At 35.8% G+C, this 22,094-nt stretch overlaps 1 protein-coding gene across 4 annotated transcripts in view; it reads left to right on the top strand.

Moving 5' to 3' along the window:
• The window catches only part of RBM27 (RNA binding motif protein 27), a 75,630-nt gene that overhangs the window by 34,538 nt on the left and 18,998 nt on the right, over positions 1–22,094 (top strand). For 2 of the 4 annotated variants that reach the window (XM_025924194.2, XM_086701268.1), the window contains exons 9-14: positions 6,486–6,650; positions 8,477–8,626; positions 12,056–12,200; positions 12,802–12,955; positions 16,235–16,531; positions 17,861–18,001. In XM_025924194.2, coding sequence (XP_025779979.1) covers positions 6,486–6,650; positions 8,477–8,626; positions 12,056–12,200; positions 12,802–12,955; positions 16,235–16,531; positions 17,861–18,001 — 1,052 coding nt within the window. The remainder of the gene's footprint in view (positions 1–6,485; positions 6,651–8,476; positions 8,627–12,055; positions 12,201–12,801; positions 12,956–16,234; positions 16,532–17,860; positions 18,002–22,094) is intronic. The other 2 variants (XM_086701288.1, XM_086701281.1) reach the window with 1 other exon arrangement.

Here is a 22,094-nt window from a genome sequence, read left to right as displayed (position 1 = left end):
ATCTTGTCTTGTGTCCCTGTCTTGACTCAACTTTCTTTTCCTGTCTTCATTCCTAGTAATGTGCTCTCTCTCTCCTCTTCTTTCAAACCCCACATCTTCTAAGTACATGGGGAACATTATTGGTCTGTTGTAAACTCCGACAAGACCAAAAAGCATTTCTTACATAATGACGTATAATTGTCCATAGGCCTCCTGTTAGATTTCTTTTCATGTATATTAAGTTTATGTTCAGCTGAGCTTTTTCAGAACAGAACGTCTTAGCCTCTCATAGTCTTCTAATTAGTGCATCTTTGTTTTACTGCTTCTCTTATTTTTCAATTAGACAAATTTTAAATGTAAAAATAAAGAAGATAGTATAATGTACTGCCATATACATCTGTTACCTGGCTTCAGCATTTATCAGTCCTGTATCATTTATTTCCCCCAGTTGAGTTCTTAACGTTATTAGTTAATGCTTTTGGACTTACAAGTACAAAAAACAGATTATTTATCTGAGAGTGTATTGCAGATGGCACGTTTTCTTAGTGTTAAATTTAGTGTTGTGACTCACAATAAAAATTCTTTGTTTTTGATTTTTTTTTCTAAGTCTGGCAATTACCATTTAATATTGTTAAATTTAACATAGTGACTGTAAAAATTCCACTTTGATTTTAATTTATAAAAATCTGACTGTTACCATTTATTTTAGTGACTTAGATGTTTGTTAATTGAGCAAGTATTTGGTGAATGCCTGCTATGTGCCAGGTATTGTGCTACATGCTTGAGAGCAAAGTTGAACAAGGTATCTAACCTCATTTTACTTGAACACCATTTTTTATTTTTAAGTTTTTGTGTGGTTTTTTTTGTTTGTTTGTTTTTTTGAGAGACAGTGTAAAGGGGAGAGAAGGACAGAGAGAAGGAGATAATCTTTAGCAGGCTTCAGGGTCAACACAGAGCCTGATGCAGGGCTTGATCTCGTAACCATGAGATCATGACCAGAGCCAAAATCAAGAGTTGGATACTTAACCAACTAAGCCACCCAGACACCCCCATTTTTCTATTAAAAAAATTTTTTTTAATATTTATTTATTTTTGAGAGACAGAGTGAGCAGGGGAGGGGCAGAGAGAGAGAGGAGACACAGAATCTGAAGCAGGCTGCAGGTTCCAGGTTCCAGGTTCTGAGCTGTTAGCACAGAGCCCGATGTGGGGCTCGAACCCACGAACTGTGAGATCATGACCTGAGCTGAGGTTGGATGCTTAACCAATTGAGCCACCCAGATGCCCCCATTTTTCTGTCTTTAAAAGCAAGAATATTTTGTTAATATGTTGGTAACTGCTTTTCAGAAGCTGGTAACATTTTTAAGAAAATTTGGAGGAATAGTATAGTTAGCAACTTCTTGTTTGCCCCCCATTAAGAAACTATATGTGAAAAAATTTAATATTTCTGTTTAAAAACTACATTTTTATTTATAAAAAAAGACAGTACCAGAATAAAGGACAATCCTTTTATATTTCATTTTATGAAATATTAATTTTTCCCTTCATTTTGTCTCAGACCAGTAAAAGGTGATAGCTTCCTTTTGGCGTTTGTGAATTACTGCTTTAGAGGATAGTCCCATATACGCACCAGTGTCTTGAAGAGATTTGGTTGGCAGACAAATGTCTTGAAAGTTACAGAATTATTCATATCAGACAATTTAAAACTCTTTGTGCTATGCAAACTACTCTCCTCCTTTTTTAAAAGTTAAAATTTGATTCTAAAATTCATAGGGAAATTTGAAAACATAGGAGAAAGTTTCTGATTACAATGTAAACAGTTAAACATTTTTTTGGTGTAGTTTGTTAGGCATACATTTTTTATATCTTTGTATTTAGTTGTTTTAAAAATAGCTTTTTTTTTTTTTTTTATTTCCTTTTAGATATAAGTTGAATCCTTCAAATTTTTCAGGTATATTTTTCTTAATAGTGTAATGAGTAATTTCCCAAAAAATCAGAACTTCACTTCAAACAAAGTAAAAAAATGTATTAGAGAACTTGAGCTCTCAAAGTTTAACAAGTTGGGAAGGTATAAATTACGGATATTTTGTTGTCGTTAAAATTCACAACACAGAAGATGTTTATAAGTGGAATACAGCATATCAAATGGTATTTACTTGTGAAAATTATGTCCGTAGAAACCCAGGACATACAGAGAAAAATGAAATCTGGGGTTTTGGAAGGAAAAATAGAGGAGTTTCCCTAATGCTAGGTACTGGGAATATACAGATGAGTAAGAAATGATTCTTGTAACAAGTTAATCTAATAGTGGAAAAGAAATGTGTTTTTTAAAATATAGCATATTTTGCCATTGTAACTAGATGAACAAAGTGGCTCAGAAATACAGGTGACAAAGGAACTAATTCTGTCAAAAATAAAACATCCAGCCTGTGGTTATTAACTTGTTTTGGAATAGGACAATTGAATATTAAAAGAAAAGGAATTATCTTCACTGTATAACTGGGTAGGGTATATATGGCCTCTGGTAATGCTATTTAAAAGGTGTTGTCAAATAGATACAGTTTAGAAGAAATTCTGAAATGTTGTTTTGTTGCATTAAAAATGTCACAGATACTCTGAAAATGACTTAAGGAATATAGATGGAATTGTATGGAAAGAGAGCAATATCATAACACACATTAAAATCACCTCTGTCCTCTGTGGTACTCAAGACATTTTATCCAAATTTGAAATAACCAATTCAGTGTATAATTTTTTGGTTTTCAGGACCAGTTTTAAGTATATTCCCCTTTCTCCTTTAAATTTGGTCTCTTTTTTATGTTTCTCTGAAGAAGATGTGGTAGATACATTTTCTCATCGCTAAGCTCAGTGTAACGAGTGTGTGCAAGAGTAATAGTAGAATATAACATCCTGTATTCTACAGACTGATGTTTTGGGTTGAAGGCAGTTGTCAGTCTCTAAATGAATTTATGTAAATTATCTTTCTTAAAATACATTTCCTGTTACCGTCTGTGTAAAATTATTTAAAGCCCTGTACACCTACTAAACTTGAGATTCTGCACTTAATTCTGTGGAATGCATAAATAATGTTTCTTTGTGCAGAATCTTGGGTTTTGAGGTCTAGAAAATTTATTCATATCCGATAGAGTCATTGAATGTTGTCTGGGGCATCTCTCCCCTTGTGTTTTACTTTGTTTTGTCTTGCATTCATTATCTTATTGTCCATTTCAGCATACAGATTTTCATCCAAAATACTTGTTATTGGGATACTTTTAATAAATAAACTTTCATCGCTTCTTTAAGTCACTCTTTATTGAGTTCCTACTGTGTACCAGACATCATTTAGACCCTGGAACTTTAGATGGTGTGCCAGGGACCTTGGATTCTAATACTGAAGATACATGATCAATATGGCCAATAATTGGAAGGTGTAGCTTTTTTGTTTTCTAATTGAGCTTTTAGTTTAAAGCTTAAGATTTTTTTTCCCTTGGAATACTCTTAAAGACAAAATCAGGAAATTACAAAGAGTAGCTAAAAATTCTATTTGAATAAAGACTATCCTCAGCTGACTAGAGTTAACGTTAAGAAGGTGAAAATTTGGGGGGTGCCTGGGGAGTTCAGTTGGTTGTGTCTGATTCTTGATTTCGGCTCAGATCATGATCTCATGGTTCGTGGGTTCAAGCCCTGTTTTGGGCTCTGCACTGATAGCACAGAACCTACTTGGGATTCTTTTTCTTTCTCTCTGCTCCTCCCCTGTTCACTCTTTCTCTCTAAAAATAAATAACTAAACTTCATTTTTAAAAACTGAAAATTTTGCTGTCAGGCATATAAGATATATGAAAAACTTAGGAGCATGAACTTGGAGTGTTTGCACTTTGAAATTCTCCATTCACTCTGTGCTGATCAGAACTAAAATTAATGAATATAAGTTGTGATCAGCTCACCTTCACAGTTATTGTAACATACTTCATTTAAGAAAACTTATGGAAAATTTCAAATACACAAAGAAGGAAAGCAAATACTGCAGGAATCTTCAGGTACTCATGGCCTTCAATGCTTCTCAACATAATGGAGTTAATCTTACTTCATGTATAGCTCATCCCTGACTTGATTATTTTAGAACAAGCCCCAAACGTAACATTTCATCTGTAAAAACTTCATTGTATATCTTTGAAAGATAAGGATTGAACACACAATCACAGTACTTTATTACACTCCCAAAATATTTGTAAGTTTACTGTTGTCAAATATGCCATCAGTGTTCATATTTCCAAATTGTATCATAGGTGTCCTTTTACAGCTGGTTCATTTGAAGCTGGATCCAAACAAGGTTACGTATTATACTTAGAAGATGTATTTCTTAAGTCTTTACACCTATAACAGTTTCTCGTACCTCTGTTTTGTGTTCTCTTGACCTTTATTTGTTAAAGAAACTGATCATTTGTCCTGAAGAATGTTTTCACATTCTGGACTTGGCACATTACACCCCCTTGTGTCATTTAACACATTCTTCTATCTTCTGGGTTTTCTATAAATTGGGGGCTAAATTTGGAGGCATTGGATTCACATTTGTTTGTTTTTTGTTTTTGTTATGAATATGTTATTGATGTACTTCCTACTACAGTATTTTATGATGTACATAATATTTCTTTTCTGTATTGTAAATGCTGATCAATGTGTACAGGTGTTTTCATCCTGATTGATCCATTTTGAAAGTTGTTCATGGTTTCAGCAGCCATTTGTAATCACTGCTTAGACCTGTTGTTTCATTAAGGGTTGTTGAAGAACATCAGACTGTATTTGAGTAAACAACCATCTTTCTAAAATTAAATGCATGTTCTTTGTCATTCATGTTGACAAGAAGACATTGTGCAGATTAGCCTTTAACTTTTCATTTCACTTTAAGACAGTTATTAGTTAAGTATACTTGGTGCATTGAGTGCTGTGTCCAAAATTTAAACTAGTTGTATGGACTGAGAATGTACTTCCCCATTTTTCTCTTTAGCACACCCCTTCATTCTGCAGGAAATTCTGCCCAGTAGGTCATTCTTACAACTATTTTCAGATTTTGTTGATGATATGTTAGGTTGTTTTTGCAATGTAGTGATCAAAAGATTCTTTTTTAATGCAAATTTTGAAAGAATTGGTGCTAAGCACACAGTTTTGTGGTCTGCTGTACAGTATGATTTGTCACCTCCTTCGCTTCATACATAGGAAGAGAAGGGTAGTAAAATTTAGTACATCTGTTTGTCTTGTACGTTTACTATAAAATCAAGTGGCTGTATTGTGGTTTGTTCTGTTAAAAGTGTATTAAAAATCTTTTGGAGAGGCACATGGGTGGCTCAGTCAGTTAAGCGCCTGACTTCGGCTCAGGTCATGATCTTGCGGTCTGTGAGTTCGAGCCCTGCGTCGCGCTCTGTGCCGGCAGCTCAGAGCCTGGAGCCTGCTTCGGATTCTGTGTCTCTCTGCCCTCCCATGCTCATGCTCTGTGTCTCTCTGTCTCTCAATAATAAACGTTAAAAAAAAAAAGTTAAAAAAAAAATCTTTGGAATTTTATAACTGTTAAGGAAATTTATCAGGTGTAAAAGAAATTCTAAATTCACTTATCTTGTGCCACATAGTGAACATCTGACTTTAAATATAAAGTGTTGAGTAAACATTATAAATAGGTCTCATGGGGGTAGTCAGTAAAACATACTATTAAGCGTCCAATGAAAGAAGAAAGCCTACTCCTTGGTACTTCTTTTTAAATCTTTTTCTACCAAATTTGACTTCATTGTGTCAGAGATTCTTGTGTTAATATATGTAAGCTCTGAATGTGCTTTTTTTCAAAAGTCATTCTTAGTATCTGAGGTAATTTCATACGTACAGTAGTTGGTCTGTTTATCTCGGGTTTTGTCCTTTTTTCTTTGTACTTGTTATCTACCTGTTCATGGGATAACAAGTTTTCACTGTCTTGTTTAGTGTTTTCCTTTTGAACGTTTCTCATTTTCTGTGAGGATATGCTTGTGGTGTTTTTTGTTTTTAATTTTTTTATTGTTTTTTCTGCTCCCAGATATGGGAGTATGTTTTGTGTCAACCTTAAACTATGTGGTTTTGAGGAGAAGAGTTTTTGTTTTTAATGGATGTGATAGTCTTCAAAAAACTGCATGTCTTGCTGGATACAAAACTGTACACAAGTAATAGCTCAGGGCACCTTTACCTGATAGTGTGATATGGTTGACTGTTCAGTTTTGGGTACAATTAGCATATAGTTGTTCCACTTAAGATTGTGAAAAATGGAGATTATGCAGTCATAGTGCCTAATTCTCACTCTTTCTTTATACCTCAGTGCATCCTAACTGGTTATGTGCCTGTTTCTTGAGTTAGGAAGAATATCAGTAATACCTTTCTCGACTGGCATTTTGGTGTACTCTCTCTGTTCTTGGCTAAAGTCTCAGGAAGTACATCATTCCCTGAGAAGCTTGTGACTCTCATTCCCAGCTGCCCTCCTATTCTTTCCTCTGTAGGACAGCCCATGTACTCTCGTGAACATGGTGCTGCTGCATCTGAGCGACTTCAGTTGGGGACACCGCCTCCTCTGTTGGCAGCTCGTTTGGTGCCACCTCGAAACCTCATGGGATCCTCCATTGGGTACCATACCTCAGTCTCCAGCCCCACCCCTCTGGTCCCAGGTAAGCTTTGCTACAGATGGCTGGCCATCCACCCTCTGATCTTTTTGTACCATAGCTTGCCAGCCTGCGTGGTGACTGGCATCCTGATCTGCCATCACAAATTCCCACTGAACCTCTTAGGTAGTTTTCTCTTCTGTTCCTCTGCCTCTTTGATTTGTCCCTAGTGGTTGCTAGATTGGGCCTCCTGTGTGTCTGTCATCTCTGGTGTCCTCTATGTTGACTTTTAGTGCCTCAGTAACAAAAGTCATGGTAGTTCCTTGAACTGATTTCTAATACAGTAAATAGGAAGAGAATATCTACTTGAATATTTTCTAATCAGTTACACATTACAAGAAAAACTAGGATAATTTTTTAAAAAGCAAACCAAAAACATCTGTTTTTCTTGCTGATCACGGATGAGCATATCTTTTTTTCCCTCTCTGATCCATGTATGACCTGGCTGTGTATAATGTAGTAATTTCTGGAAAACTCTTCCCTCCTACTTATGTGTACCTTTGGAAGACCTGTGGAGTGCTTTGTGGGTGTTTCATGAGGTTTTTAACATTTCTTGCTTTCCCTTTAGATCTGAGTCCATCATAACTGTCTAAAGGACTTTTGAGTTTCTAGGGGTTCTGTGTATTCTCAGGAATTATAGAACAAGGTCATTTGATTATGTAACTGCTTTAAAACCTACAGCTATAGGAGATTTTCTTTCAAGACTACCAAGTGGTAACTGAAAACTTTTTTATCATAATTTGCTGATCTTATACTTTGAATCATATTGATTGGCCATTAGTAAGGATCTGAATGTCTCTTACTTTGTAGCTGAAACTTAATATGAATGCCGTAGAGCATTTTTCCACCAAGGAAGAAAAAGAGACGCAAGGACTTCTAAATCACAGTTGTGAAAACCAGTGTCTTCACTTAATCTTAACCCTTGTTTCATTTTATGTAGGATGAAGAGGATATATACCACTTAGAGATGAACATATTCAGAATTTTTTTAATACTAACAAAATAGCCATTTAGCATTATAATTTTAAGAATTAAATATTTAGTTGTAGAGAAAACAAAGGGAATGTGATAAAAGTGGCATTGATGGGGTGGTTGGTAGTAACATAATGATTATATTTGTAAATGTAAAATTTTTTTAGCTGTTTGAAATAAAACATTTGAAATGTTTTATGTATGAAAGCAGCTATTATATCTCCATTTTAAAATGTAGGTAATCAAATTAGTAGATTGATTTTTTTCTCTATTTTTTTCCCTACTTAAAAGAGTACCTAGGGTGGGGGGGATGGCTAAATGGGCAAGGGGCATTAAGGAAGACACTTGTTGGGATGAGCACTGGGTGTTCTACCCAGGGGATGAATCTACTCGTAAAGTCATTATTGCACTATATACTAACTAACTTGGATGTAAATTAAAAAAAAAGAGTACCTAGAAATTGGTGAAACATGATAACAGAGGAAACTCAACCAGTCCTTTATATATAGTATTCATATATGTGCATATTTCTTTTAAAAATATTTAAGAGATGTTTGGATTAAGTGATTAATATATAGGATAAAAATGGCTAGCTAAGGTAAATGAATTTGGAAATATCTCCGTAATCAAGAACAGATATGTGTGTCTGTGTTTTGAGACAGGAGCGTTTTTATTTCTTTCACTTCTAACAGGGGTATTATTGTAATTCAGATTGTGTGTGTGTGTGTGTATTTGTATGTATGTATAGGTTGATATATTTATCAAAGAAAAATTCATTTTTTGCAGTTGTTTATAGTAATGAAAAATTACTTAACTACTCTCTTATTTGTTACATGTTTTGTTGTTTTGTTTTCCCCCAGATACATATGAACCAGATGGTTATAATCCAGAAGCTCCTAGTATTACCAGTTCTGGTAGATCTCAGTACAGACAATTCTTTTCCAGAACACAGACACAGCGCCCAAACCTGATTGGCCTAACATCTGGAGATATGGATGCAAATCCAAGAGGTGAGAATGCCTCAGCCTTTGTTTGTTGCTGTTTTACAGGAGTTCAGTATAGCATTTCAGACCTCACTAGGGTCCAAAATTATTTACACACTGTCCTTTTGAAGAGTGCTCTATAATCATCTCAAATAAATGTTTTTGAATAACTTTGTCTCCACATTTTATTTTAAAACTATAATTAGAGGGGCACCTGGGTGGCTCAGTCGGTTAAGCGTCCAACCCTTGGTTAGGTCATGATCTCACAGTTTCATGAATTTGAGCCTTGTGTCAAGCTCTGCACTGGCAGTGTGGAGTCTGCTTAGGATTCTCTCTCTCCCCCTCTGTCTGCCTCTCCCCAACTTGGGCTGTCTCTCTCAAAATAAATAAAAAAAATAAATAAATAAAGCTATAATTGTAATATATTTATTTTAAAATAAAAATAATACTTTTTTTTAATTGCTTTTTTTGTATACCTTTAGCCTGTTTTAGCTATTTACTGGGCACTGCACTAGATATTAGGTAAAGAAAGATGAAATGACATGGTCCCTTGCCTTCAAAGAATTTGATCTCTTCAGGGCCTACTTTGTATCGTAAGAGCTGTGTTGCACACTAATAACTGAGAATCTAAAATACTGCAATAAGATGATTATTTGACCTTTTTTAATATTTATGATTACAACCATATGTCAGGATCTTTACAGAGCATAGTCATAAACCTTTAAAAATTAAATGCAAGCATTTACCTTTAATATGGGTTGATGTCCTCCTTTCTCCTCCCTTAAAAAAGTTGGTTTAGGGGCACCAGGTGGCTCAGTCGGTTGAGCATTCGACTTTGGCCCAGGTTGTGATCTCATGGTTTGTGGGTTTGAGCCCCACATTGGGGTTTGTGCTGACAGCTCAGAGCCTGGAGCCTGTGTCTCCCTCTTTCTCTGTCCCTTCCCCGTGTACTCTGGTGGCTCGTGCTCTCTCTCTCTCTCTCTCAAAAATAAATATAAAAAAATCTGAAAACAAAAAAGTTGTGTTAAAAAGTTTGATGAGGTTCCAGTTTTTCTTACTATAGTTGGTTTTTTGATATTTAATTTTAATTTGAATGACTGTCCATGGGACATCCTGACAGTATTTATCTTTTTTTAAACATTTTTTAAAAGGTTATTTATTTATTTTGAGGGAGTGTGTGCATGTGCACGAGTCAGGGAGGGGCAGAGAAAGAGATTCCCAAGCAGGCTCTGCATGGAGCTGGGCTCATAGCTTGATCCCACAAACAGCAAGGTCATGAGCTGATCAATAGTTGGATGTTTAACTGAGCCACCCGGGCACCCCCCCGACAGTGTTTTTCTGATTTAGTTATATGGTGACTATTTTCGTGTTCTTACCTTCTTTCCTGTCTTGATTTTATTAACTTTTATTTACTGCCATTAATATCATTGTTACTGCTGCAAGCTAACAGTTTTGTGTCAAGATGAAACCATATGCTTTTGTATATGTATTATTATCTCTTATTTTCCTTTCCTACAACTCCTTAAAAGAGGTACTATTGTAATTCTCTTTTTACAAATAAAGACACTGAGGATTAGAGAGGTTAAAGAAATTTGCCCAAAGTCACACAGCTTTTAGTGGCCAAAGTAGAATTTGAACCCAGGTCATTCCAATTCTGAAGAGTATACTATTACCTTCTATGCTATAATGCATATATTATTACCAAATTACTTGAAATTAGTGGAAAGATCAGAGTCTTAAAAATTCAAGTTTTTCCTTTGTCGCTAGTCTGGTCTTTCTCTGCATTCATATACAGTAATTCGTGGCTAATCTCACTCAGATAGAAATGAGGTCTTTGGGGGACCCTGGGTGGCACAGTTGGTTAAGTGTCTGACTTCAGCTCAGGTCATGATCTCAAAGTTCATGGGTTCGAGCCCCGTGTCGGGCTCTGTGCTGACGGCTTAGAGCCTTGAGCCTGCTATGATTCTCTGTCTCCCTCTCTCTTTCTGTCCCTTCTCCACTCACACTGTCTCTGTCTCTGAAATAAACATTTAAAAAAAAATTTTTTTTTTAATTAAAAAAAAAAAAAATGTGGTTTTTGTACAGCTGACTTGGTTTGTCACCTTGGCAAAGTCATCCAGCCTCTAGCTCTGTATCTCTTTCTTTTTTTATAAAGCACTTCAGTAAAGGAAAGTAGTAGGCAACGTTAGAAGGTAATCAAGCTATTTTAGGGAAGATCTAATGGCATCTCAGCTTCTAGAATGCATTATACCATCACAATTGCTATCTCCTCCATTTGCCTTCTGAAAATAAAGGCCCTAATAGAGCAGAGATCAAAGTTATTTTTTTCACTGATTTACACGTATGTCTAATATAATTGTTGAGCTATAGCAGCTGCTAAAGAAATACATGTTAAATCTGCATCATTATTTCCCCGATTGTCACACATATTACCCCCTACTCTCATCCTTACCCCAGCATCTAGCCCTACATGTCGTTTTTGGCTGCTGATTTTACTTTTGGTAGAGTCACTTAAAGTTAAGGAGAATATTCACAGTGTATCAGGCATCGTTTTGTGTTGTTATTTACTTTATTCACACCTCTTCCCATTCACAGATAAGCCATTGTAATGTCAGTTTCTTTAAGTATTTTAGTTTTAATTGTTGTGAATGAAATATAGCAATTTATAATACAGGCTTTGGGTTTTCCTCCCAGCTTTTGAGTTTGAAAAATTTTAAACGCACAGGAATTCAAAAGAAATACAATAAACATCTGAATACCTTTACTTAGATTCACCTTTATTAAAGTTTTGTCACCTTTGGGCCTAAGTGCTTGCTTTTGTATGCGCAATGCACATTCTTCTTTATCCCTTCTTTCCTTCTCCCTTCAGGTTTTTTTTCCTTGAGTTACTTGAAAGTATATTGCAGAGATTGTGCCCTGTAGATACTTTATTTTACTTCCAAGAATATGACGTCCTTTATAAGCACAATATCGTTGCTACACATAAGAAAATCATAATTCCTTAATATCCTGTCCAGGTGAACTTTTTTTAAATCACATCAAACAGTACAAATAATTTCACTCTGTTTATGGTGCTAAGTTTGATTGCTTGTCTGAGATGATAATTGGTAGATCTCTCCATTGTAAAGTCGTCATTTGTGGGATGTACTTTGGCACCAGATAAATTTCTTGTTCTCTAACACCGTTTCACTGATGAATATTGTTTTCCAACCATTGATGATCCTTGTCTGAATCAATTTTTACATTGGAGCTGCCTATGACTTTTTAAACTTCAATATTGTATTTTTAACAAAGGAGAAAAAGGAGGAGGCAGTTAGTAAATAAGCATTTCTGAAAAGGAAATGGTAGCTGGGTGCTATTCACTGTGCTTTTTAGCTTTTAGGCTATATATTGTAATCATTTGAAATTCCTCAGGTACCATGCATTGTTAGTAATGTTAATTTTTGTTTCCAACAGCTGCTAACATTGTCATCCAGACTGAACCACCAGTTCCTGTTTCAATTAATAGCAACATAACCAGAGTAGTTCTTGAACCAGATAGCCGAAAAAGAGCTATAAGTGGTTTGGAAGGGCCGCTCACAAAGAAACCTTGGCTGGGAAAGTAAGACAATTTGCTACTTAGTAGTTCTAATTGGTGTATTTGTTGTTTTTGTTTGCATTAGTAAATTTGTAAAATTCACAGTTGTCATTAATCAGTGATTTTAAAACTTTGTGTCTCAAAATTAGGGTTCCCCAAGGCATCATTAGAACATCTTAAAAACGGGAAGAGCGAGCAGAATATAATAGATATTAGTAATTTGTATTAGTAACTTGTATTGGTAACTAATATAATAGGTATTAGTAACTTGTATTCTGTACTTTTACAGAAGTTGAAAAACCTACCATTGAAAAAAATGATGTTCTTTCCCTTGCTTTAAAGTTAGACTCCTTGGTAATTGTGGCGGATCTTTTTAGCCTATTAGTTTTAATCTCATTTGGGCCTCTCTTTTTGTGATCTTTTGCTCTTCAGTCTTCTTTTTCTATACCTGTTCTGTTCCCATGTAACAAGGACGATGTGAAAATTACTTAGTAATTTCTGAAGAATGTAAGAATGTCTTACAAATGACACTTTAATACATATAAACTTAAAGTTTTTGTTGACCTGTCTGATGGCTAGGCATCGGGTGGGGGAATTAATCAAGATCTATTAATATTCCTTTCAGGCAAGGGAATAACAGTCAGAGTAAACCAGGATTTTTGAGAAAGAATCAGTATACAAACACCAAATTAGAAGTCAAGAAGATCCCTCAGGAATTAAACAACATTACTAAACTCAATGAACACTTCAGCAAGTTTGGAACTATTGTGAACATCCAGGTAAATGTGACTAGGTTGCTGACAGATGAATGTGCTTTTATGCATCTTTGAACATAGCAGTTCACTTTGCTTAAACGAGCCAGTAATTAATCTTATAATCTCTGCTAAGTGTTTTAAGCTCCACTGTATAGCTCTATACCCAACTTTATGATGAAATTAAGCTGAATTTGTTTTTTGCTTTTTTTTTTTTTTTTTTTTTTAATTTCTTATCTGCAACCTCTTCCTGAAAGCCATTGAGGATGGTTAGTATATTTTTATTCATGGTGCTGTCTCTGGACAAAAGACTTTTAATCTGCTTTAGTATTCTAACTAGATAGGTAAGATTTTTGGTAATTTCTAAGGTAATTTTGTCTACTGAGTGACTTTTATATTGTAGTGAAAAAGTAATTGATTAAGGATGGTTGTAATCTTGAGAATTTAGGCAGTGTAACATGTTATCTAACATCATGTGATTTGTAGTTTCTGTATTTTGCTGTCTACTTGACACATATTCCAATTTATGTATTTGTGGTTGGGTGTTCCGGTGTAATTGAGAGTACTTGAAGTCCTTATTAATTTGCCATTTCACTCAGTTACCCCTGATGGTTAATGTTGGTCATGAAACCAAAATATGATTAATGTAACAGTTTAAGAAAGTATTATGAGGGGGTCCCTGGGTGGCTTAGTTGGTTAAGTGTCTGACTTAAGCTCAGGTCATAATCTCACGGTTCGTGGGTTTGAGCCCCTTGTCAAGCTCTGTGCTGACAGCTCAGAGCCAGGAGCCTGCTTCAGATTCTGTGTCTCCCTCTCTCTCTGCTCCTCCCCTGCTCGTGCTCTGTCTCTTTCTCTCAAAAATAAAAATAACATTAAAAATTTTAAAAAAATTATATGAAAAAAGGCACCACCCTTAGGTCACTGCAATAAATCCCTGTGCCCTTCACCCTTCAATCTCTGTATTTATCCAAGATGTGGAGGTGTGCTATACTGGACCAGCACTGTTGAAAACACTGGCTAAAAATGAGCATGATGATCAGGGTCCTGGCCTTCATGCAGCTGACCTTCTCAGAGAGCAGAGAGAGAATAAACAAGTAAAACAGGTTAAGTGCTATAAAGATAAATATAGTAAGGTAATTAAGTGATGGGGGGGAAGGGAACTCAAGAAAAAGCACTCTGAGAGGTGACATTTAAGCTGAGACCTGAAGAAAGTAGTATGAGGGGGTGCCTGGGTGATCTCACGATTCCTGAGTTTGGACCCGGCATCAGGCTCCATATTGACTTTGCAGAGCCTGCTTGGGATTCTCTGTCTCTCCCTCTCTGCCCTTCTCCCACTTGTGCTCGCTCTCTCTCTCTCTCTCTCTCTCTCTCTCTCAAAAAAATAAACTTAAAAAAAAAGTAGTATGAGGAAATTTGATATTTCAAAGAATTGAACCAAGGTACTCTTTTTGAAAGATTTTTAAGCAGTGTTTTTTCCTGAGTATAGTACGTGTTTAATTTTAAAGATAATTGGAAATCCATTAAACAAAAGTGAAAAAACAAATCACCTGAATCTCACCATGTTGCAACAATAATTATTAATCTTTTGATGAACGTACTGTATTTATATGGAAGAACACATCTATACACACACATAGACATGTTTTCTTTTTAAAAATACTTACTTTATACACTTCAAGAATACAAAATCATATCAGATGTCTCTGCCTTTTTTCTCTTACGTGTTTTCTAGGTCATTATGGTTTATGGCATTTAGGAAAATTAGATGGCTTAATGTAATTTGGTATATTAGTCTTGTTGGATTGCCATAACAAATACGTATCAGAGACTAGGTGGCTTAAACAACATTTATTTTGGGGGAAGTCCGAAATCAGAGTGATGGCCTTTTTGGTTCCTGGTGAGGATTCTCTTTATGATGGCCACTTTCTTGCTGTGTCCTCAAATTTTGGAAGGGGAGAAAGAGCTCTTCCTATTCCTCTAAGACCTCCAGTACCATCTGATTAGGGCCCCACACTTATGACCTCATTTAACTTTAATTACCTCCTAAAAGCCCTGTCTCCAAATGTAGTCACACAGTGAGTTAGAGTTTCAACATAAGAATTTGGGAGTGGGGGCATAAATCAGTCTGTAGCAATAGGCCATAATTTACTTACTGTTCTTTGTGGTTGAGGATTTCTATTGTTTCTCTCATCTTCTATAAAAACAATGCTGTGGTGAGCCTCCTTGTTGCTAAACCTTTCGTTATCTTTTTATGATTCGTTGCTGAATTAAAGGGAATTTTAAGACTTTTTATTTGTGCTCTGCCAAATTGTTTGCCAAAAGGGTTGTGCCAGTTGATACTCCCATATGCACTGTGTTAAAGCCTGTCAACATTGTAATGTGGATCCATCAAAATGTTTTGAACCAGTTTTGTAAGTGAAAAATTATACTTGTTTTACTTTTCTTTTTTTAAAATAAATTTTATTTATTTATTTATTTAGAGTGTGAGCTGGGGAGGGGCAGAGGGGGTGGGGCGGGGGAAATCCCAAGCAGGCTTTGCAGTCAGCACAGAGCCGGACATTGGGCTCATACTCACAAAACTATGAGATTATGACATGAGTCAAAATCAAGAGTCAGACACTTAACCCGCTGAGCCACCCAGGCGCCCCATTTGCTTTTTTAAATTACTACGTAGATTCTGATTTATATAGATCATTTGCAGGTTTTTTTGGATATGCCTATTGATTGTCTTCGCCCATTTTTTATGAAGCCATTTATAATAGTGCTTTTCCAAGCCATTGCTTGTCATGTATATCAAAAACAGTTCTTCTATTCATCATTTAGTTTAGGGTATATTTGGACTGACATATTTTAAATTTTTATGTGGTAGAATTTACTACTGTTTGTCTTTATGGATCCTGTTTTTATAGGTATGCATAAAAAGATTTTCCAAACACTCAGATTGTACAGATATTCACCTTTTCTTCTTCTGTGTTTTTATTGTTTTTTTTTGTTGTTGTTATGGTAAAATATTTTCTTTCTCTGGAGTTTATTTGGATGTAGGATATCAGGGAGGGATCTAACAACTTTTCCCTAACTGGTTATGTAACATTACTAGGATTCTTTATTGAATAGTCTTTTTTGTATATAATTTGAAAAATATGCATATTATCTTTTAGGGTGATGGAAAACTGTACTTACAAAGCTTTCGGGATGGATTTCAGCAGGTTCTTTTCTATTCTGAAGTCTTTATCAATAATTTATTTGCATTTAACTGCTTATTCATTTGTTTGCTTCTTTTTGTTGCTTTTGTTTTTTTTCTTACAGGTTGCTTTTAAGGGAGATCCAGAAGCAGCCCTCATCCAGTATCTTACCAATGAGGAGGCCAGGAAAGCCATTTCCAGCACTGAAGCAGTTCTAAATAACCGGTTCATTCGAGTTCTGTGGCATAGGGAAAATAATGAGCAGCCTGCATTGCAGTCTCCAACACAGCTACTCCTGCAGCAACAGCAAACACTTAGTCACCTGTCGCAGCAGCACCACCATTTGCCACAGCACCTTCATCAGCAACAAGTGCTGGTGGCCCAGTCCCCTCCCTCAACGGTACATGGGGGTATCCAGAAGGTAATCTGCTGGTTCATAGACAAGGAAAAGTCCTCTGGTCCCACCCTCTAGATCATTGTCAATTTGCGGTCATTAAGTCTTCTACTTTAAAACTTCTCAGTTTGATCTGCAGACCAGCAGCGTCTTATCTCCTAAGAACTTATTAGACATGCAGTTTTTTGGACCTCACCTCAACTTAGAATCACTAGGGTTGGGGCTTAAGCATCTGTGTTTTAACAAGCTCTCCACTTGATTCTTACCGTAAAGTTTGACAAGTGCAATTCTGCTTCTACCAGAATTACTTGCCTGAATACAAATTCTTGGATCTTAGCACCCACAAGTTACAGTCAGTCTGTAGAAATGGGGCTCATAAATCTACATGTTTAAAGGAATACTCTTAGTGATTCTTCTCAACACTAAAGTATAATAACTGTCCACTACCAGACAACTCTGAATCTAGAACTTCTTCTTTGTTTTGTGTTAGACTCAGTCATCCTTGTACCCACTCTTTTGTCTGACTTTTTTCCATGTAGAAAACTCTTTAAAAGCTTTAAAAATTGAAATGTAAGCTCCGAGAAAATAGGATTTTGCCTGTTTTATTCCTTCTGTCTCTTGTGTCTAAAACAAGGCTTGGCACATGTTGCTCAAACTATACTTGAATGAACAGATGAAGGAAGTAAGGAAAAAACCACTATGCATTAGTGCCATTCCAATATTGATGGTAATGCTAATCTTTTCCTAGGTGTTCTCTTGTTTGAATTAAATGCATTCAGGTTTTTTTTTTAAAGTATTACCATATGTAATCTTAAGTCCAATCATTATCCTTTTTATGTGCACCTCAGCCTCCATTTCTTTTGTCTAGGTCCCACTTCATGTTAGAGCCCAGAGGCAGGTGCTTCCCCTGGTTGTAGGCTGAATGGTGTACAAGAGTGATACGGTCATGTTTGTGATCCATTAGACTGTGTTCTGTTAATGCAGCCCAAGATTGCACTGTGTTTTTGGGGTGTCCATATCACATTGTTATTGATATTAAGCTACTGTCATTTAGAAGCCCCAGATCCTTCAAAGCATTACATATTAAAGGGAACATTTTAAAAATTAGTAGAACTTGTTTTCTGTATGAGTTTATATCCATATGCATGCATTTTGTTATGACATATTTCAGACATCCATAGAATAGGTAATAGCAATCATTTGAATATCTACCACTTAAAAACTTAGAGATGATAGAAGCACTGTCCCTTCTCATTTCTTTATTTTCCTCTCCAGGGTAATCACTAGCCTGAATTTGTATCATTCCTGGGCATTTTTAAAACTTTTACCACTTATGTGTTTATTTTGTGTATGCAGATGATGAGTAAACCACAGACATCCGGCGCATATGTTCTCAACAAAGTTCCTGTTAAACATCGCCTTGGACACGCAAGTGGTAACCAGAGTGATGCATCACACGTGTTGAATCAGTCAGGTGGTGCTGGAGAGGATTGCCAGGTATGTATTTCTGTGACCCTCTGATTCATTAATTACTCAATCTGTCTACCTATTTATAATTTTTAATGTTTATTTTCGAGAAACAGAGAGAGACGAAGTGAGCAGGGGAGGGGCAGAGAGAGAGAGGGAGACCCTGAATCTGAAGTAGGCTCTAGGCTCTGAGCTGTCAGCGCAGAGCCCAACACAGGGCTCCAACTCACAGTGAGATCATGACCTGAGCCAAAGCTGGATGCTTAACCAGCTGAGCCACCCAGGTGCCGCGATCCTCAAATATATTTAAAATTGTTTAGTGACACAGAGAAATTAACAACTTAACTTTCATCCAGATTTGTAATGTCTTGTTTCTTCACTTGAGGTAAACGTGACAGCTAACCTTAATGTGGCAGGTATACTTGCCTAATTTCCATGATACGGCCAGAAATTGGCTAAATTTTTTTTTCTATTCAAAGCTAAGTAGGAGTTTGAGAATTTTAGAAGAATATAGTGAAGAAGATTCTATCCTAATCAAAACTTTGAAATGTATCTTAAGTAGTTTCTTTTGCTTTTAGGAATATATCTGTACAGTGACTTTGCACAATGGTGATTATTTCAAAGAGGGCTTGGAAAATTCTGAAAACGATCAAGGCCGGTGGGGGGAGTGCTTAACCCTACTAGCCATAATAAGAGTATTATGAAGTCTATGTAACTAAGTCAGTTAGTACTGGCACATGAAGAGATAGACCAGTGAAATAGAGTAAAAGATGAGAAATAGACTCATTTGCAAATAGGAATTTATTAGATGTCAAAGAGTATCTCAGGTCAGTGGGGAGAATATGGACTTTTTGATAAATGTATTTGGATAACTGAATAGCCGTGTAGAAAAGATAAAACTAGATCCATTTTTCAAATTACATAATAAACTAGGATAATTTCCAAAAAGATCTGAGAATTTAGATGCTGATGGAAATGCTAAATGTTACAACCCCCATGAAAGCAAATTTGGCAGTGTCTGGCAAAATTATGTATGCATTTATTCTAAATCAGTAACCCTCCTTTTCAGAATGTATGCCAAAAGTACATTTGTCAAACTACGAAAAAATATACATACCAGGCTAGTAAGTGTAGACTATAATAGCAAAAGACTGGAAACAATCCAGATGTCCATCATTAGGGGACTAGTTAACTTAAAATGCAGTACAGTAGCAAAAGTGCAACTTTACAACAGAATGAGGAATATCTTCATATGTACTATGAGGTGATCATGAGGCTGTATTAGGTAAAAAAAAAAAAAAAAAAGTACAATGGTACAAAACATATATAGGCAGCCACTGTTAATGTAAGTAAGTAGGGCCATTGAACACCTAAGTATTTGATTAATAGCAGAAACAAAAAATCCTAAAATTAATTTAAAAAAATTTCTTTTAGTTCCTAAAATTTAAATCTTGGTGGTTACGGCAAGGATGGAAAAAACTAGACAACTTTGACTATGTCTTATTTTGTAGATTTGTCTTAGAACCATGTAAATGCTGCGTTCAGTCATAAAATGAAAAAAGTAATGTCTAAGAATTGAAAAGTGAAACAAATGAAGTAATATGTTTGCATAGAGAGTACCTTTTACATTTTTTACAGTTTATTTATTTGAGAGAGACATTGTGAGCAGGGGAGAGGCAGAGAGGGAGAGAATGAATCCCACACTGATTGTGCAGACCCTGACTTGACCTCATGAACCACGAGATCATGACCTGAGCCAAAATGAAGAGTCAGATACTTAACCGACTGTGCCACCCAGGTGCCCCTAGAGAGTACTTTAAAATACAGCTATTTGAATATATATTCCTAATGAGATGAACCCTGAGTTCAAAAAAACAATTTTAAAAAGTATTTTTCAGCAATAATGTTATTTTGAAACAGTTTGTGAGCATTGTAGGATAAATCAAATGAAAAGTTATATTGGTGTCACTGACAAGTGCGATTTTCAATGTGGTGGAAAAGATGTGTATGGTAGATTAAGTGAAAACACTGTAGTCCTATGTTTGAATTGAAAGTATGGTAGATCCTTGAACAACATGGGTTTGAAATGTGCAGATCACCTAAACATGGATTTTTAAAATAAATACAGCACAGGACTGTAAATGTATTTTCTCTTAGGATTTGCTTAACATTTTCTTTTCTGTAGCGTCTTAGAAGAATACAGTTTATAAAACATGTAACATAAAAAGTACGTGTTAATTGACTGTTTATGTTATCGGTAAGGCTTTTGGTTAGCAGTAGGCAATTAAGTTTTGGGGAAGTCAGAAGTTAAATATGTGGATTTTTTATTCTTGGGGTCCGTGCCCCTTAACCCCTGAGTTATTCAAGGATCAGCTGTATTGATACACATTCACATACTGTTTTATCATAAAAAATAATAAGCAGTAAAAGGCTCCAAAACATTTCTTAATTCTATTCACTGAAAAGGTTGAGAAATAATAATCAGTCCAAGGGTAATTACCCCCTGCCCCCTCCCAGGCACTCAGAGGAACCAAGGGTTTTTTGAAGAAATGGCTGTCTGCAGATCTGGGGCTGGCAGTATTCCAGATGACCCTAGAATTACTTTGTTCAACCAGAAAACAAAGTTGTCAACAATTTCTGGAATCCTGTCAAAAGATTGAGAAGATGTTATAAAGGCTCTAGATCTACTAATTTGAAGGAAATTCAGAGGACACAGAAACATGTTATGGGGTATCATAGAATTTTGTGGTGAACACAAATTCACAGGATAAATGACCTGATTTCTTCAAAAAGCAGTTTGCAAGGAAAAGAAAGAGATGAGAAAGGAAATGGTATCAAAAGAGACTTTAAAGAGATAGAACAAGTTTCTGTAGAAGAACCTTCATAGAGCCCAATTCAAATGGCAGAAAATGTTTAGAAAATTATAATACAGTCTTGGGGCACCCTGGGTGGCTCAGTCGTTAAGTGTCTGACTTCAGCTCAGGTCATGATCTCACAGTTCGTGGGTTTGAGCCCCGCACCTGGCTCTGTGCTGACAGCTTGGAGCCTGGAGCCTGCTTCGAATTCTCTGTCCCCCTCTCTCTCTGCCCCTCCCCCATTCACCCTCTGTCTCTCTGTCTCAAAAATAAACACTAAAAAAAATTAAAAAAAAAATTATAATACAATCATGAGATGTGATTGTCTAATGATAGTAAGGAGTTGTTATAAGTGTGATGATGGTATTGTGGTTATGTTTTAAAAAGAATGGAGTCCTTATTTTTTTAGAGATACAACTGAATATTTACATGTAAAACATAGAAACATAGTGTTTGATATGAATGTGGAGTTAGGGATTTAGGTAAAACAAAAGTATAGTAGTCTCCCCTTATCTGTGAGGATACTTTCTAAGACTCCCATTAGATGCGTGACACCATAGATAGTACCAAATCCCGTATATATTATGTTTTTTCTTGTACATACCCATAATATGGGTACATACCCATAATAAAGTTTAATTTATAAATTAGGCACAATAAGAGATGCACAATGATAATATTAAAATGGAATAGTTATAACAATATACTTTAATAAAGGAGAAGTCACTGAAAATACTGTACCATATTCATCCTTCTTGTGATGATGTGAGATGATAAAATAAATGCCTCCAGATGAGGTGAAGTGAGGTGAATAATATAGGCAGTGTGATGTATTGTTAGGCTTCTAATGACCTCCTGATGAGTCAGAAGGAGGGTCATCTGTTTCTGGGCCACAGTTGACCTTGGGTAACAAACCGTGGAAAGCCAAACTGGATAAGGGGGAACTACTCTATTTTATGTCCTGATAATTGTTGGTGCTTAGTGATGGGTACATCACCTTTGTAGTATAACTCTGTTGTTTCAAAAATTCTATTATGAAAAGATAGCAAAACAAAGATAGTTACAGATTTGGAAGTCAGACAGCCCTATTTGACTTGACCTGCCTCTTACTAGCTGTATTAGATAACTTGGGAGCGTTGGTTTCCTTTTCAATAAGTTGCTCTGGGGATTAAAAAAATTTCATGTTAGTAAAGCATGGAAGGGGAGTGTTAAGTACATACTAAGTGCTCAGTAAATTGTAGGTGTTGCCATTTGTGTTAGGAAAGCCT

Source organism: Puma concolor, chromosome A1 (assembly GCF_028749965.1).
Source record: "Puma concolor isolate L17-30 chromosome A1, mPumCon1.1.hap2, whole genome shotgun sequence".
Taxonomy (NCBI): domain Eukaryota; kingdom Metazoa; phylum Chordata; class Mammalia; order Carnivora; family Felidae; genus Puma; species Puma concolor.
The sequence above is the reverse complement of the archived record's forward strand: the minus strand, read 5'-3'. Positions and strand labels throughout refer to the sequence as shown.